This window comes from Stenella coeruleoalba (genome assembly GCF_951394435.1).
Source record: "Stenella coeruleoalba genome assembly, chromosome: 10".
Lineage (NCBI taxonomy): Eukaryota > Metazoa > Chordata > Mammalia > Artiodactyla > Delphinidae > Stenella > Stenella coeruleoalba.
Window position 1 is genome coordinate 100116224 of NC_137156.1, and position 18845 is coordinate 100135068.

The 18845-nt window shown below is 48.1% G+C and overlaps 1 protein-coding gene across 5 annotated transcripts in view; it reads left to right on the top strand.

The window, feature by feature from the left end:
- LOC307193293 (peroxisome proliferator-activated receptor gamma) overlaps positions 1-18845 on the top strand; it is a 216665-nt gene that overhangs the window by 178085 nt on the left and 19735 nt on the right. For all 5 annotated transcript variants that reach the window (XR_013830286.1, XM_079935053.1, XM_079935052.1 and 2 more), the window contains exons 4-7: positions 4023-4059; positions 10643-11165; positions 12358-12435; positions 18573-18623. Coding sequence is in view for 4 of the 5 variants with exons in the window: in XM_079935053.1 (XP_079791179.1) it covers positions 4023-4059; positions 10643-11165; positions 12358-12435; positions 18573-18623 (689 nt within the window). In the remaining variant the exon portion in view is untranslated. The remainder of the gene's footprint in view (positions 1-4022; positions 4060-10642; positions 11166-12357; positions 12436-18572; positions 18624-18845) is intronic.

Below are 18845 nucleotides of genomic sequence, written 5' to 3' on the forward strand. Positions count from 1 at the left end.
GAAGTAACATGCCATTGGCAGTTTTACTGGTAAAAATAGCAACTAGAATAATTCTAATCGAGGTGAAAGTGTTCTTATGATTGGTGAAGATGTGTTTCGTCTAATTTCTGGAATTATCAAAAGTGTTACTTAGGCTTTTCTGTTGTTAAGCATTGCTCAGCAGAGTCCTGTGTGTGTGGAAGGCACTAGTAATTAAGTGCCTCCTCACCTGTGTGCAAGGTGGGTTTCATATTTTATTTCTAGAATTGGAATTTACAACAATAACCATGACATTGATGTATTTGTGAAAACATACTAGTGTATATGGTTCCCATCTGCTGTTCCTCTTTAATTTATGAAGCTTTCATCTGGGTGTATTTTTTTAAGGGAGTCTCATGGTAATTGCATAACCAACACCAGCAGGTTAAAACAGAGTTCGAAAGGATTTTTAAAAACATTTTATTGCAAGACAAAATACAAATTAAAACTGCACTGAGATACCATTTCAGCAATCAGAGTGACAGAAATCAGAAAGTTTGACAATGTGCCCCATGGGTGAGCCCCTGAGAAGCACTCTCACGCGTTGCTGGTGGGCGTGCAGGTGGTATGGCCATTATGAAGGGGACTTGACTGTCTCGAAAAACCATATATGCATTTGCTCCCCCCCATCGTCCTCTCCCCCTAACCCCTGGTAACCTTAATATGCTTTCTGTGTCTTTGATTTTGCCCATTCTAAATATCTCATATAAGTGGAAACCTTTTGTGTCCTTCACCTAGGATAATTTTTTCAAGGTCTATCCATGCTGTCTATCCATATGTTTTCATTTCTCTTCTGTGTATACCTAGGAGTAGACTTGCTGGATCATATGATAATTCTATTTTAATTTTTTGAGGAACCACGAACTGTTTTCCATAACACCTGCATCATTTCACATTCCCACCAGCAATGCGTAAGGTTTTCCAATTTTTCCACATCCTCACCAACTTGTTCTTTTCTGTTTTTGTTTTTGATGATAGCCATTTTAATGAGTGTGTAGTGGTAAAAGTTTTTCATTTTAATGAAGTCTAATTTATCGTTTTAATTTTGTTTTCTTTTCATGTGCTTTTGGTGTCGAACTAGGGAACAATTACCAAATCCAAGCTTGTGTAGATTTTCCCTGTGTTTTCTTCTAAGAGGTTAATAGTTTCAGCTCTTAAGTTTAGGTCTTTGATCTATTTTGATTTAATTTTTCTATGATGTAAGGTATGGGTCCAGCTTCATTGTTTTGCCTGTGGATATCCAGTTGCCCAGTATATGCATTTACTTTTTGTTTTTTTGTTTTGTTTTTTGTTTTTTTGCGGTATGCGGGCCTCTCACTGTTGTGGCCCCTCCTGTTGCGGAGCACAGGCTCCGGACGCGCAGGCTCAGCGGCCATGGCTCATGGGCTCAGCCGCTCCGCGGCATGTGGGGTCTTCCCGGACCGGGGCACGAACCCATGTCCCCTGCATCAGCAGGTGGACTCTAAACCACTGTGCCACCAGGGAAGCCCCTATGCATTTACTAACCCAGCAATTCCACTTCTGGGAATTTATCTTAAAGATTCACTGGCAAAAATATGAAAAGAAAGAGCCCAAGGGTATTCATTGCAATACTGTTTCTAATGTTAAAAGACTGGAAACAACCAAAATGTCCATGGAGGGTGGGGATCCCAGCTGAATGAACTATAGGACATTCATATAATGACATGCTGTGGAGCTGAGGTAGGAATGGGACATCACTGGGATATATTTCTAAGCAAAGAAAGCAAGGTAAAGGAAAGTATGCTATGGCTTATCTAGAGGGAGGGGAATATAAATATATTTTTGGAATGTAAGGAAAGATAAATCATAGTTTTTTTAATGCCTATGGACGAGGGATGGAACAGGATGGAGAGAGAGGTGAGACTATAGGTTTGACCTTGGAACCTTGTAAATGTATTACATGACAACAAGGTGGTGTAGCCACAGAGGAAGCTCTTTTGAGTGACTTTAAAACATGGTAATTTGACTGTTCAGTCCTAATGGGATAGACTTTGTATCTCCTGCCACAGTGATGTTTAACAGACCACCCCCAAATTCAGTGCCTCTCAACAGCAACCAGGTTGCTCATTTGAGTTGCCGGGTTTGCTGGGTGGGTCCACTGACCTTGGCTGGATGTGCTCATCCATCTGGTTAGTTAGGGATCCACTGGCTGCACTATTAGAAGTCCAGTGATGGACGTAGCTGGACTCACTGGTGTCTGCTTGTCTGTTGGATGGCGGTCAGCTGGTCTAGGATGGCCTCAAGTGGGATGAGGCGGGGAGGGTACTGGGTATGTCGTCCTCCACAGGCCAGCCCGGGCATGTTCTCATGGTGATCGTGGATGTACCGAACCGTTTAGAGATGAAGTGATATGAGGGATCTGTTTCAAAATAATCTGGGGGCCAGGGGAATGGGCAGAAGAACAGGTAGAGCACCACTGGCCCTGAGTTAATTTCAAGCTGAGTGATGGGAACATGGGAATTCATTACACTGTTCTCTCTACTTTTGTATGTTTTCAATTTTTTCATAGAGTTTTTAAAAGGGAGAAAAAAAATAGAGCACGTAGCATAATGACCCTGCCTGTCCCCATCACCCAGCTTCAGCAGTTACTAATATTTGGCCCCCCAAAAATAGAAAGTCTTCAAATAGTGTAATGGTCTTAACAGTTGAGAATCTTTTCCTGATCTATGTAGCAACTAAGTTTTAAGTAGGGTAGAAATTTGAAGGAAATGAATTTAGGCCAAGGAAAAAGAGATTAAGGTTGTGGGCTGCCCTCAGGAAGTAGATCTCAAATGTCCATTTCCACATTTTGGCTTCAACCTCATCTTCTACCCCCTCTCCACACACCCTCTTCTACTCGTTGGTACCACGGCCACCTTGGGCTGCCGGCCGATGTGTGAAACTGCCGTGCGTTTGCCATCCCCAGCCTTTGTGCATCGTGTCCTCTGCCTTTTTCCCCTGGTCCGCCTGGCGAACTCTTACTCATTCTTCAGAGCCCCACTCGATTACTCCTTCTCCTTTGTGTTTTTTCCTAACCCTTCCAGGTAAAGTAAGCCAGTCCCTTTACAATATGTACTGTCCTTGCTCAGGAAGGGTTAGAATCAGCTTGGGTTAGAGTCAGTCATGTCTGGTCTGTCTCCCCAACTAGCGTGTGAGTATCTCAAGGAAAGGGGATTTGCTTTATTACTTCTGTATATCTCGTGCTTGGCACATGGAAGGCTGTCAGTAAAACTTGCTAAATTGTAGCTCGTTGTTAAATTACCAGAGGAGGGAGGTCTCCTTAGGTCAAATTACTCAGGAGATAGGAGTCTGTGAACTCACCTCCCTAGGATTCTAAAGCCGAACGTCATCAATTCCAGGCCTTTAGGGCACCAGAGAGGAAGCCGAGTATGGAAAAGGAAAGATGAGCTGCCCAAAGGCAGGGTGAGGGAGGACCAAGACAGAAACCCACTCCGTTAGTGACCTGGTCAACATTTTAAGTGGAAAGACTTTTCCAGCCAGATGCCCAGAGCTGGAACTAGAGCCTGGAACTCCCAAACCCACATCCAGAGCTAACACCGCCATGAGATCTACTCCAGCATCCCTTTGCTTAGGCGCATGTGAGCACCTGTCACAGAAGGTGCTTGATGGCACACGGAGAACGGAGGTAAAGTGTGTAACTTTAGGGCTTCGGTACTCTCGCCTAGAAGTTGAGGGCCCGAGCATTCGGAGGTGGCAGAGTTTCCCCTTCCATGCTGCCGCTGCTTAGCTGGAGTGTTGAGAAGGATTCCGAGGCCACATCTGAGCCCAGCAAGGGCCTTGATGGGTCAGCAGCGCCCGCCAGGGCGCGCGTGCAGGGAGTGATGGCGCATAAAGCATCTGTTTGGCTGCTTGGACAGGATTCATTCGACCTTCTAGATGTGAGATGTTGTGAATCTTGAAATTCTTTGTCGTTTCTGGGTTGTCAGTGTTTTCCCCCTTAAGGAAAATTTGTCTCAACTAATAGTACTTCTTTGTTGTTGCAGATGTGAAGACAGACATGCCTGTAATCACGTCAAAAAAGTAAGTCTTGGTGGACTTTGACCTTGGGCGAAATTATGGTTTAAATCAGATCTGTTTTCAGGTAGCCTTTTCTGATGTGGTTGTGCACACCTCTTTTGTGTGTGTGTGTGGTAGTAGTAGTAGGTGTGTCCTTGACAATTATGTCTGAATTTAATGTGGATCAAATCATATTTGAATTGTACTAAGTAAGTTTATTTTAAAAAGTAATCGTAAGCCAAAACCTTTGCCAGTTCAATTCCTTCCAAAATATGAACACTAATCCTGTAACGTATATTGTCTGTAAGCACTAAGGTACTTAGGTTTGGAGCTGGCCTCCTGCTCTGTGTGGGCGTCAACAGCCCTGTCCTCTTTCATCGCTCCACGCTTGCGGCGTTAGAGAAAGCCGCTTTCCCAGAGGCTCTCACACAGACCACCCACACAGCCACGATCCTTCCTTCCTCTGGGCTTTTGTTTATGCTGTTCGCGTTTCCCAGAACACTTCTCCCTAACCTACCAGGCACGCGTGCTGCTGGCTATTCCTGCACGTCCAGCCTACGTGCCAGTTTCCTGGAGCGTCTCCGCGCCGCCCTTTCCTCCACTGCCGCCGTACAATCTGCCTTGGCGCCTGTTGCTGTGCCTTACATCACACACTGGACTTAGACTGTCAGTTGTCAGAGGGCGGGGACCATGCCCGGTTCCCCTCTGCAGCGCCGCACCCAGCGCGCCCTTGGTAGATTTTGTTGAGTAAATGTTCCTCATTCTAAACGCTGGTCGTCCCTGTGGGACAGCTCAAGTTGCAACTCTTCCATGAAGCCTTCTGAAACCGCTCAAGCCTATAGTGGTTCTTCATCTTGCTTCTGACATGTACTGGCAGAATCTGACAGCTCCTTTTCATGCTCTGAAACCCCACGGCCAGGGAGTGCCCAAGAGGCAATGGCACCTGGAAGATCTCAGGGGCTGCTCTGGCCATAGCCGCAGGCTGGGGGACGGCATAGGGCCTGAGAGGACCTGGCCGAGCCCCCGTTCCACTGGGGGCTGCAGTGTAGACAGGCTGCTGCAGCCAACACTAGGATGCAGAAGCAGCAGAAGCCCATCCCTCAGAACCGCATCCCGATCGGGCTGGCAGGACAGATGACACGGCAGCAAGCCTGTTTGAATATGTGAGGTTCTGGGGGGTGGGGGACTGCTGCCACCCCCCCATCTGAAGGCTAACCCTCGGTAAGCTCTGTAGAATGTGCAACATTCCAGGAATTCTATTGAGCCTTGCGTCAGTTTCCTAGGGCTGCTGTAACAAAGTACCACAGACTTGGTGATTTGTTGGGTTTTCTTTTTTTTTTTTTTGGCTGCGTCAGGTCTTAGTTGCGGCAGGCAGGATCTTTGGTTGCAGTGCGTGGGCTTCTCTCTAGTTGTGGCACGTGGGCTCCAGAGCGCGTGGGCTCTGTAGTTGCGGCACTGGCTCAGTAGTTGCAGCGTGCAGTTTCAGTTGCCCCACAGTACGTGGGATCTTAGTTCCCTGACCAGGGATCGAGCAGGCATCCCCTGCATTGCCAGATGGATTCTTAACCACTGGACCGCTAGGGAGGTCCCAAACTTGGCAATTTAAGAGAACAGAAATTTATTCTCATGGTCTGGAGGCCAGAGGTCCCAAATCAAGGTGTCAGCGGGGCTGTGCTCCCTCAGGAGGCTCTAGGGGAGGGTCCTTCCTGCCTCGTCTTAGCCTCTCGTGGTGGCCAGCAGTCCTTGGCCCTCCTTGGCTTGTAGACACATCACTCCAGTCTTTTCCTCCATCGTCGCATGGTGGTCCGCCTTGTGTGTCTCTGTGTCTGTGTCCAAATTTCCCTTTTTTTGTAAGGACACCAGTTAGTTTGCCCTCATCTTAACTTCATTACATCTGAGAAGACCTGTTGCCAGATAAGGTCCCATTTGCAGGTGCCAAGAGGTCGGACTTCAGCACATCTGACAGTTCTGTCAGGAAAGTATGCCCTCCCCAGCAGCTCCCCCCCATCAATACTCGATTCATCATCAGTTCATAAAACTTGCAGTCACAATCTAAATTTTGTTAAATATTAGAAAAATGGGCTCTTTTTCATACCTTGAGGTTAATTTTCCCACTTAAGTACTTGTTATAATTGTTTATTTCCTCAGAACTTTGGATCCCTCTTTCCAGTGGATTCACTCTAATTGGCCTTTTTCCAACAGTAGTCGTCCTTGGGTGATGAGAACCTTCCGTGTGATCTTTTCTGGACGTGAGCATCCAGACCCTCAGGTGATGCACCTGCGGGCTGAAGATTGCAGGGTTGTGTCCTGGAAGGACCAGCCCTGAGGATGGTAGTGGCCCCCTCCTGACCTGTGGTCCTCTCTCCAGCCAGCACTTACTGCGGGTGCCCACGTGTAGGGCACTGGGTAGGTGCTGGACATACAAGAGGAGGAAAGGTCTCTGTCCTCTTCTCGGGGGTTTAGAGTCCAGTGGGAGGGGAAGAGGAGTAGACAAATGAGCTCTTCTGTGACGCATATTATGATGAGGTATCGCCATCAGCAGCCGCGTTGTCATAGCCAGTCGGTACTGATTCTCCAACAGTGCCGTTACTGGTCCACGTGTTTTACCCGTATCCTCTCAGCTCGTCTTCTGGAGAAACCTTTGAGGTAGGTGTAGTTGTTTCCATCACGTGCATAGGGAGCCTACAGAGAGCTGCCCAAGAGCTCGTGAGCTCGAACCAGGAAGCACGACTCCGGAGCCTGGGCGGTGATCGCATAGTTGTATGTGCCGGCATTTCTGGGGTGTCTTCCATGTAATAGGCACTGTGTCCATAACAGCTTTGTGGCTTAGCTTTTCATGTCCTCACGTCACCCCTAGGTGGTCAGTTCTGTAATCATCTGCCTTGGACAGCAGAGGAAAGAGCACCGGAGGAGGTTAATTAACTTGCTCAAGGTCAGTACTTGGACCTACGCAGCCTGCCTCAAAACCGTTTTGCCCTGAACTTCCAGGAATAGTTAGGCCTCGGTCAGTAAGAGGTGAAGAAGGATGTTCACTGCAAATGGAAGAGGTGTGCTTGAGGGCAGAGGCACCTGAGAAGCTGAGCCGTATTCACACCGCCCCGCTCGGTGCTCTTGGGGCCCCGGCACGGCTCTGCACCACCAGGTGCTTTGCTGCTTCTCATCGCACCTGCCACCTCCTCCCGCTCTCCCCTCATGTTTTCCAGTTTTTACTTTTTACTCTTCTCTTCCTGCTGCTTCTCCAGCAGTGTTCAGGGTTAATCACAGCAGGACTGTCTAAGGCATTGCCAGCCAATGAGAGGACGCCTTCTGCTCTGTGCCCCATTGCCGTGTGTCGATCACAGGCTGAGTCAGAGGCTTTCTTCCACAGGCTTTAGCAGCCGCTGTTGCATTCAGCTTCCATAAACAAACATCTGAGGTCATCAGAGGCAGGAAAGCGGTGTGATCCCGGCATTTGGCAGAAGAGCAGAAGGTGTCAGATGCTGAGTGGCTCAGCTCAGAGTCACAGAAGAGCCAGCTCCGGAACCCAGATCTGGTACAGTGCTCGACCCGCACGGCTGCCCCTGCTCCCAGAGAGCGATTCATTAAGGTGTACGTTTCCATCCATTAAAATGTCATTTGTATTTTTAAATGTAATAAGTATTGAGTCGAAATGATTTTATTTTTCAAGTCTCCCCGAAAAATCCCACAGTCATAAAGTAACAAATATTTATCGAACACTTACTGTGTGCTGAGCACTTCACATGTCTCATCTCCTTTCATCCTTGCACCCCCCCTGAGGCAGGTCCAGTTATCCCCGAGCTTTGGAGGGGAGGGCACGTAGCTGGTACGAGAACCTCATGCTCACAGTGAGGACTTGAGCTCACATCTGCCTTGACCACTCTGGTGCTAAGAAGCTGAGCAGGGACCTGTGTGCGTGTGCACTCCCTCTCTCTCTCAGTTCCACGTCTCCTGCTCAAAGTGGGAGCTGTTGAACCTTTAATGCTGTGGTTCTTTCACATATTTTAAATCAGGGAATCTGATGAAAGTTGTGGATCCCTTCCCTAGGAAAATACACATGACACGAAAATTTGTGTTCAGACACAGGAGATTCGTAGACCCGTGAAGCCTTTAGCCAATGTTACAGGTGACGTGAAGAGCATATATCTTTTTAGATCCCTCATATGAAAGTCCTTCTAACTGCACATGAGAGAGGCTGTACCTTTCATGCAGGAGAGGAGACACCCTGCTGCTCTCTGGGCAGCTACATTTTATGCTGATTATGAAAAGGAGCACATACGTGATCCTTATGAGGTAATGGTACTATTATTTCCATGTTAGGGGTGGGGAAACGGGCACAGAGCAGTTAATTCATTGGCTTTGTCACCCAGTTACGAGGGATAGCGTAAGGGCTGAACACAAAACGTGCAGGACCAGAGTCCACGTGTGTAGTCGCTGCACCGTCCTGCCTTGTGGGTGTAGAGCAGCCTTGCCAGGTCTTAATCTTTATCTAAGATACAGTCCCCAGTGTATAGGGCTGCGTGCTTATCCCCCCCCCCCCCCCCCCGCCCCGCCCCGTGTAGGATAAGCAGGGCGTGGACAGCTTGGAGATTGTTCTGATGAATCAGGGTTAATCAACCACAGGTCTCTTTTTTAAAAACAGCAGAATGGGACTTCCCTGGTGGCACAGCTGTTAAGAATCCACCTGCCAAGGCAGGGGACACGGGTTCAAGCCCTGGTCTGGGAAGATTCCGCATGCCGCAGAGCAACTAAGCCCATGCGTCACAACTACTTAAGCCTGTCCTCTATAGCCCACGAGCTACAACTACTGAAGCCCGTGTGCCACATCTACTGAAGCCCACGCACCTAGAGCCCGTGCTTGGCAACGAGAGGCCACCACAATGAGAAGCCCACGCACTACAATGAAGAGCAGCCCCCGCTCACTGCAACTAGAGAAAGCCCGCGTGCAGCAACGAAGATCCAGTGTAGCCAAAAATAAATAAATAAAATAAATAAATTTATTTAAAAAAAACAGAAGCCAGCTTCCTTGCTTCACTGTGTGTAATTATCAGTTTATAGACTATGACGTATCCCATCATCCGTACACAGGCAGGATACTCAAGGTAGAGAGAAAAGTGACATCTCTTCCCACAGCCACATGTCGTCTTCGATGCTTTGCAGACTGATTGCTGTAGGTGGAGGCGAACAGTGCTTGAGTTTTGCAATGTCTTTCGCCTCTGCGGATCAGATTCCACACACGTGTGGCATCTTATGTCACATGACGCAGCCCAGCAGCCTTGTCAGGTGTTGACGCTGCTGCAGTAGGCAGAATCCTTTTGTCTTGCCTGTAACTTTTTGTAACTTGGGAAGTGTTCAGGGCTTGCCTTCGAGTTTCAGAAACTAAGCATGTATTTTCTCATTAAAATATACTTTGAAAATTATGGAAAAAAGGACCATTTTTTATTAAGATGCTTGGGTGTATGTAACTGTAATCATTTCTTTCCATACACGGTGGAGACATTAGTAAGTACTGTACTGTGAAAAATGTTTATTAAAATTCTCATTTTGCTTTCCAATACTAAACAAAGACTTTTTGCTATGACTGAGATACATATCTGAAAACATGATAACCAAAACTGAAAATAATGCAAAACAAACCCTGACAAAGGATGGCCATTTTCTCTTTAAATTTACCTAAATCATTTGGTCCACCAGTTTTAAATTATATAAATTTTCATACTTTGTTAAACTGGGGTCATTTTTTTCAAATTAAGCAAATTAGATGAAGCTGTGTAATAAAAACAAAAAGTAATAGGGCTTCCCTGGTGGCGCAGTGGTTAAGAATCCGCCTGCCGGGCTTCCCTGGTGGCGCAGTGGTTGAGAATCTGCCTGCTAGTGCAGGGGACACGGGTTCGAGCCCTGGTCTGGGAGGATCTCACGTGCAGCAGAGCAACTAGGCCCGTGAGCCACAACTACTGAGCCTGCGCGTCGAGCCTGTGCTCTGCAACAAGAGAGGCCGCGATATTGAGAGGCCCGTGCACCGCGATGAAGAGTGGCCCCTGCTTGCCGCAAGTAGAGAAAGCCCTGGCACAGAAACAAAGACTCAAGACAGCAAAAATAAATAAGTTAAAAAAGAAAAAATCCACCTGCCAATGCAGGGGACACGGGTTCGATCCCTGATCCAGGAAGATCCCACATGCCACAGAACAACTAAGCCCGTGCGCCACAACTACTAAGCCCGCACACCTAGAGCCTGCGAGCCACAACTACTGAGCCTGCATGCCTAGCGCCTGTGCTCCGCAGCAAGAGAAGCCACCGCAACGAGAAGCCTGCGCACCACAATGAATAGTAGCCCCTTCTCGCCACAACTAGAGAAAGCCCGCATGCGGCAACAAAAGACCCAACACAGCCAAAGATAAATAAAATAAAAAATTTCTTTTAAAAAGTAGTAGATAATTATTGCAGAGCAGTTAGAAAATGCAAAAAAGTATAAAGAAAACAACCTACAGCCCATCGTTGAGAAGAACTATAGACATTTTGGCATACTGCCTTCCCATCTTTATCACACATTCTGCTGTCTTGTAAATATTGAAATTTAAGTGTTGTTACTAACAGAATTTCTACTTTGCAGGTATCAGCGTAGCATGGAATGGGCCACAAACCTCATGCGAAGACAAGGCCAGGATGAGAGCACAGTGCGTAGACTCCTTGAGGATTACACAAAGCCCCTTCAGCATCTTTGTCTGCAAAGGAATGAAGAGGTCCAGTTGTGTAATGAGCTGAACTCTGAAATGGTTTCCAAAACGGAAGGCACAGCAGATAGAGAGAAACTTTCTGCCATGAATGGGGTTGCAGGAAAGTCACACGATCTGGAGGATCCCAGCAAGCGATCAGACTGCCTGCATGACTCCAGGCCTGACCCGATACCTACCCACGGCTCGGGTGAACATGTGGCGGAGGTCACTGCTCCTCTGCCCCATGTGCACTGGGGCAAACAGGATGTTCTCCTCCCGCCCTCTGGTGCTCAGCCTGGGGACAGCAGCCAACGAGCGGGTCTGGTCCTGGCCAGAGAGAGAGGGCCTGAGCATCACTGCGTGCTGGTGGAGGAAGTCGTGTGTGACGTGAGTGAGAGGGAAGACGCCTCAGGTGGGAACGTAAGTAGAAGGAGAGAGATCACCTCCTCCAGAGCCATCTGTGTCTGACCCAGAGGAGATGCTGGCCAACAGGGACGTCCCTTACTCGGAGCTGGTAGCAGGCCCGTGTTCAGCACCCGGGACGTGTGAGAGCTGGTGCAGGACACACACTGCAGACCCTCCAAGGGCACCAGCCAGCCCTGGGTCCCAGCCCTGAGGGCTCAGTAGTCGTGAGGGCTGTTTCAACTGAAACTTCAAAGTCTGTGAATAGCTTAACTTTAAAAAATATATGAATATATATATATAATATTTAAATAACATATATCTGTAATACATAACATATAAAGTAACGCAGGTCCAGTAACATTCTCTCCCTTGCCAGGGAGAAGAAGAAATGCAACGGTGGTTACGCAGTCTTGAGTGTAGCGGTGGGCAGGGGCTCAGGTGGGGAGGGCAGGGGCTCAGGTGGGGAGGGCAGCCCTCACAGGAGGAGGCTGGGGCACAGAACTAGATCCATTTCATTCAGGGACCTACAAGATAGTTGCCCCAGCAACATCTGTAGCAGCTAAAAGTGAGAAACAGTCTAATAGTTAAATAGCATGAGAAACACCCGTTTGAAGAAATATCTCGCCTTTAGAGTGGAGTTTATGAAATCTCATTAAGAACGTGGCATATGCTTGGGAGGTGCAGTTGGGTGAAAAAATACAGCACATAAAACTGACCAACAAAATGATCACAACTGCAGGAAAAGTTCATGGGCGATAAAAGAAAGGAACTAAGTCAAAATGTTAATACAGTTGACCCTTGAACAACATGGGTTTGAATGTGGGTCCCCTTACGAAAGGATTTTTTTCCGTAGTAAATACCGTACTGCTGCACGACCTGCGGTTAGTTGAATCTGCAGATAGGAAAGAACGCAGACGTGGAGGGCCAGGGCCGGCTGTGAGTTACACGCAGACCTTCGACTGCCCGGAGTCAGCACCTCAGCCCCCTTGTTGTTCAAGGGTCAGCTGTAGTAGAAAAACGAAAACTTCTTTTTCTACATAAATAATAAAGTATTTTTCTACATAAATAAATTATTTTTTAACCGGATTAATCCAACAAATGTGAATCGGGGAAATTTAGAAGAAAACGTTCGTTTTAAAATGCGCCCTCCTCCAGGTAACATGTAGTGCTTCCATTTGTTCTGTATATATTTTATTTTTCTCTTCAGATGTCGCCAAAAAAGAGACTGATATGCAGAAGAAATCCATTTAGGATCTTTGAGTACTTGCAGCTCAGCCTGGAAGAGGTATGTTCCCAGCATGTCGTCTTCTCAGCTGTCGGTCTCTGGGCCCGGGCAATGCCACGTAGATGAGTCCACCTCAAAATGCAGTTCCGCGTGCAGTCCAGTACTGAGGTCGCCGCAGGCAGAGTCCACATGCAGTGAAATGCCTGCATTTCACTCCTCGGCCTTCATTTCATCGATTCTAAGATGTCCATTTAGGGCGGGCCTGCCCCGTATCATCCCACAGAGGTTTCAAGGGGGTTGTCTGAGCACTTCTTTTCACATCAAGGTTTCAGATTGTCCAGATACTGTGTTACTAAGTTTTAGCAGCTTCTAAAAAACATACAGGTTTATTGAGACACCGAGCACATACCGTACCATTCATTCATTTAAAGTGTGTAGTGGGTTTTAGCATATTCATGGAGTTTCACCAGCTTTTCACAGGCTTCGATGCAGGCCCCGAGTCATGTAGCGACTGCTAATTACGTAAATGGATTCTAGGTATTTCCTTCTGCAGAATTACTAACACGCGTTCCCTTTACTGCGTTCTCAAAAGTTGCTGCAAGTGGCTTTCTGAACCTGCCTTATATTTTCCGTCTGATTTGGGGCTCCTCTGTCCTGTGTTCACGCGGCCATCAGTCCCCCCTTTTTTGCTTATGTCTGTACTGTACCCGATTTTGACGACAGCGCCCCTTCCTCCTTCTCCTGTCCTTGGCTGTGCCCTTCTGCAGGGGTGCTCCTGCCTGTCCGGAGGCTCCTGCAGCAGCTAGCTCAGTGCTTGGCGTATCTGTTGGTCTCAGGCAGTGCTTGTTGAAAGCGTCCACGCTGGTCATTTCATAGATGTGTTCACAGAGAAGTGACTGTGTCTCCGTATTCTCTTCACCTGCTAGGCTGTGCTGCCTTCCTTGCAGTGAGGCCAGCGGTACAAAGAACGGGCTCTCAGAGCAGGAAAGGATGTTGGGATTTATTTACTTCATCTCCTCAGTTTACAAATGAGACAGCTTAGTCTGCTGTGGAACACAGTAGCCACTAGCCGCATGTGACTGTTGAAACTAATTAAAATTGTGCAGAATTAAAAATCCTTTTCTTGGTTGTGCCAGCCACGTTTCAGACGCTCAGCAGGCCCCGTGGCTACTCTGTTGGACAGCGCTGGGGACACCATCCTCTAGGTCCTTGGCTTCTCTGAGCCTCAGATTTCTGCTCTGTAAGATGAGGGTGATGTAACACCTTGTTCATAATACGTTCTGGAATTAAGTAGTGCACGTGACGGCTTCAGCACCGTGCCTGGTGTATCGTAGATGCTCAGTAAGCATTGTGCCTGCTGTTTCTGTCATTACCATCGTTATTAAGTCACTTGTGAAAGCTACTTAGTGGCTGCTTGGAACTCTTCCTTTTGCAATCAGTGTTTAGCAAAAAGATTACCAGGGACTTGCTATGTGCCGGGCACTGGGCTGAGTACTAACGGTACAGAGAGAAGCAGAATGTGGCTCTGGTCCTAAGAGAGCCACAAATTGCAGTTCAGTGTGACGGACACCGTGTGGTGTGTGGGCTGTGACTGCTCCTCTTGTACCCCACGTCTGACATCTGTGAGGCGCTTGATAATTATTTGTTAAGTGGATGTGTACAAGGTGGGATGGGCACAGAAACTGGTGGGCTCCAAAGGGATGCGAGCCACCTGGAAAGACTTTACAGGGTTGGTGGTACCTGCAGGTGTTACAGGGTAAATAGGGGATTGCCACGTGGACACGGGACGGCAGGCCCTTGCATGCAGCATGGTCCCAGAAGCGGCCGCCCAGGAGGGGAGATCACGGAGGGCGCGTCTATGAGTAGGGGTCTGACCTGGTCCTGGTGGCACCGGGGCACTGCAGGCGGCTGTGCAGGGGAGTGGCAGGGACCGGAGCTGGCATCCGGGTGAGGGCAGGCTGGAGGGCTGAGCCGTCAGGAGGCAGCCAGCCCCTCAGCTGTAGGGGCAGCAGCAGCGGGCGGAGGGAGAGGATTCGGTGTCAGAAGCTGGGGGCCGAGCCTCACTGCTCCAGGCGGGGACCAGCTGATGCTTTTCACTGACTGTGTTGCTCCCTCCTCCCACACACCCGCTGAAGAAATGCCACAGTAATGGAAGGCAGGAGGCGAGGTGGTGCTTGTTCTTGGAGGCCGCTTGGTTCCTGAGAACATTCCAGAGACGTGTTGCAGAAGTTTCCAGGGAGCGTGCAGTTAGGCCTGGCTCCGCTTCCCAGCTCTGTTTTGGCAGGTTTCCTTGGATGAATCACCCGTGTTTGGTGGTACCACCCGTACAGTGTAACATGTTTCCATAAATGGCCCTCAGGAACACGGGCAGCCCTGCTGTGGTGATTCAAAGCGGTTCTTAGGTTTTGAGAATGGTAACAGCGAGCTGACTGAGAGATCTGTCTCTGAGAGCTGTTTTTCATTTCAACGCTTCAGGCCCTGACCGGATTTAGTGACAAGACATTAAACCATCATGAAGCTCATCCGTCCATCTTATTAGTACTATCACAGTAAAAACTTACTCATGAGATTTCGAGGGTCTAGTCTCCAGCCTCCACAGACCTCCCCGGTCTGCTGATGACTTAATTCTAAATAAAGCCAACTCCGTTGGATTAAGATTCTCCCCATGTATAATAAGTGCCTAAGAGCAGCTTGCAGAGGTTCATAAAAGCTATTTTAGGCCAATTATAAACGAGGCTTTGGTTTCGTCAGTTCTTAGGGAAATGTGTGTTTGCTAATAATGGAAAGTTTCTGAAGAACTTAGATTCTTATGGATACCAGGAGGTCATCTCTTCCTAGGCAAGGACTGGATTGAACCTTTCCCAGCTACAGTGTCTTCTTAGAAAGGCAGGGAAACGAAATGAATTGAGCAGTTAGGTGCTTTGCATGCTTTGGGGCGGGGGGCGGGGGGCGCTGTGCCTTGCGGTCTGTGAGATCTTAGTTCCCCGACCAGGGATTGAACTTGGGCCACGGCAGTGAAAGCACCTCCTAACCACTGGACCACCAGGGAACTCCCAGCATGGTCTTTGTAAGTCTTCAGGAAATCTAACCTCATTAAGTCTTTAAGAAGGCTTGATCATCCCCATTTTCTAGATGAAGTGGGAGGGTTTAAGTGATACTTCCAAGCTAACGAGATTTCAGCCCAGGTCTGCTTATCTCAGAGGATCTTCCTGTTCTACCACTGTGAACCCAGAAGGGAAAGTTGAGGGAAAACGAAAGGAAAAGAAGGACTTGGCTTTTTGAGGAACCACCTTTTCTTTTCTGTTGCACCTTTTTGCCACCATCTGTGTCCATCTGAAAAAGCAGTGCGTTGCGTTAATAAGTAGTGGGCCACAGGAGAGCAAGCAGCAGGCTGTCACCAGGAGCTAAAGGAGAAGCAGGACAGTGTCCACCCCGAGGAAACGGAGCTGGGAGACCTGCCCTGGGTAGCCTGGCCACGTGCTCCAGACCATGGGCGGGATCCACACCTGCTTCTTTATTCTTTCAGCACAAGCATTGAGCCCCTTCTAGGTCAAGGGCACGGCAGGCAGAGTTTCTGTCTCACAGAGTTTACATTCTAGCTGGAGAGACACACTTAAGAAAGATACTTTCAGGCGAACGTAAATGCTCTGAGGAAGTCGATCGGAACGGGGTCACACAAACTGGGTGGTCAGGGAGGAGCTCTCTGAGGAGGGACCTTTGACTCCGGGTGTGGGAGCAGCAGTTACAAAGGCGAAGGCAGGAGTGAGCTCAGTGTGTCCGGGGACGGAAGTGAAGCGACCATGTAGGGAGAGCGCTGGGCGAGTGCCACGAGACGCCTGGGAGCCAGGGGCCTTCACGTGCTGAGAAGGTAGCTCGGGCTGCCCTAGGGGACGGGCTGCGGGGACGGGCTGCGGGGCCGGAGCACAGAGGCCTTCGCAGAAGTCCAGGCGCGAGGTGGCGGCGGCCAGGATCAGGGCGCTGGACCCAGAGAAGCGGGCCTGGCAGGTAACCACCTGCATCTTCAGAGAAGCTCTCGATTTGGATCTGGGTAGAACTAAAGTAGTTCTCAGGGACTTCCCTGGTGGCGCAGTGGTTAAGAATCCACCTGCCAGTGCAGGGGACACGGGTTCGAGCCCTGGTCTGGGAAGACCCCGTATGCCGTGGAGCAACTAAGCCTGTGCACCACAACTACTGAGCCTGCTCTCTAGAGCCCCCGAGCCACAACTACTAAGCCCACGTACCACAACTACTGAGCCCGCATGCCACAACTGCTGAAGCCCATGCGCCTAGAGCCTGTGCTCCGCAAGAGAAGCCACCGCAATGAGAAACCCGCGCACAGCAAGGAAGAGTAGCCCCTGCTCGCCACAACTAGAGAAAAGCCCACGCGCGGCAACGAAGACCAAACACAGCCAAAAATCAATCAATCAATAAAATTTAATAAATAAATAAAGTAGTCCTCAAACCACATGTACTCTTAACAATTATTGAAGGACCCCAAGGAGTATTTTTACGTGGGTTATATGTCAGTGTTTACCAAATTATACATTAAAATGAAAACTTAAATATGTGTTTATTAACTCATTTTAAATTAATGATAATAAACCCACTATACATTAACATAAATAATATTTTTATTTAAAATAACTATTCTTTCAAAACAAAACAAATCCAGTGAAAAGAGTGGCATTGTTTTTCATTTTGGCAAAGACTTTAAGGTCTGGCTTAAGAGAAGTCCCCTGGATTCTCACATCTGCTGCTGCGCTCAGTCTGTTGTGGTGTCACGTGTCTTGGAGCCTCTGGGAAGAATGAGTATGAACAAGGCCAATAATGCCTTGATCACACAAAATGGTTTTGACTTTGAGAGCTCCTGCAAGGGTCATGGGGACCCCAGGATCCCCAGACTGACCACACTTAAAGGACCACTGCTGTAAAGAGAAGTGTCATCAGGTGGCCAGGAGAGGATGACGGTGGGGTGGATTGGGGCAATTCCTGAGGGTCAGGACGGTGTTTCCTTAGCAGGACCTTGTCACTGCTTGAAAGCCCTGCACCTTCACAGCCTGTGTACACTTGAGTCCTGAGCCCTGGGTGGGGAGGAAAAAAGCCATCAGCACCACTGTGGTGGAGCAGAAGCCTGAGGGCTCAGGGCAGGGACCACCTTCCTGCTGCCACCTGCACCAGAGGCCCCTCCAGGATACCTGAAATCTCATCTTCCATCCTCATGTTAAAAAAGAAAGTAGTTGGGCTTCCCTGGTGGCGCAGTGGTTGAGAGTCTGCCTGCCGATGCAGGGGACACGGGTTCGTGCCCCAGTCCGGGAAAATCCCACGTGCCGCGAAGCGTCTGGGCCTGTGAGCCATGGCCGCTGAGCCTGCGCATCCAGAGCCTGTGCTCCGCAACCGGAGAGGCCACAACAGTGAGAGGCCCGTGTACCGCAAAAAAAAAGAAAGTAGCATTTAGAGCCACCATTTCTTCATCATTGACTACTACAGACCAGCCTCACCTGAGCTGTTCAGACATCAGCGCAGATCCTAATCCCCTTGTACAGGCAGAGCCAACACCGGGGCCTGTTTGCTGTTGTCAGTGCTTGGCATTGTCTTGTTTTTGTCAGAAAGTTATTTTTATTTCCACGTCAGTGTGATTTTACTCAGCTGGGCCCGACCTTGTCTGCCGTTCCTCTTGCCTCCCCACGTGAATGAAACATGGTGCCTTTCAATGAAGTTAATGGAAGATGGGGTTTACTCGATCGGAAATCACTTTACAGCAAGAGTGACCAAGAAACTCATTTGGTTTACACAAACCAAGTCTGCGTTGCCCACTTTCCACAATTTTCTACTTATTTTTTTCTATAAATTCTTTTCTCACTTTAGTAAGGTCATTTGACAGAGGAAAATCCAATGAGCACAGGTTTCTATTGTTGTTGCTATTTACATCGTTTTTCAGTTTAGCCGTGTGTTTTTATAAAGAAAAAATACATGGAAAATTTCATAGAAATGTGTTGTACTGATTCTAAACCATTTTATGACATTCATATTTTAATCCTTGAAATTTGAATGAACCATTTATGTTTAAAAATATGTGACCATTTGGATGGTGATAAGGACATTAATTTGTATTTAATGCAAAGAGAAATCAGTCTGTAAAATAATTTCTCAACATGGAACAGTTTCTGATGAGCATTTTCTGCTTTCTCTGTTTTTAGGCCTTCTTCCTGGTCTATGCTCTGGGATGTCTAAGTATCTACTATGAGAAGGTAAGATGTTTTATTCAGACCCAGTCCACTTAAAATTTCCCTGATGTTAAAAGCAGGTTGTAGTAATTTCCATATTGCTGTAATACAAATGTGTCCACTTTCACTGGATAAAATTGGAATTGAATTTTTTCTCTAAGTTTAGGCTTTGGGTCCTGAATTGGGATTGTTCAGGCAAAAGCCAGCTTTGACCCTTTCAGACTGAATTTCATTCCCAGAGACTAG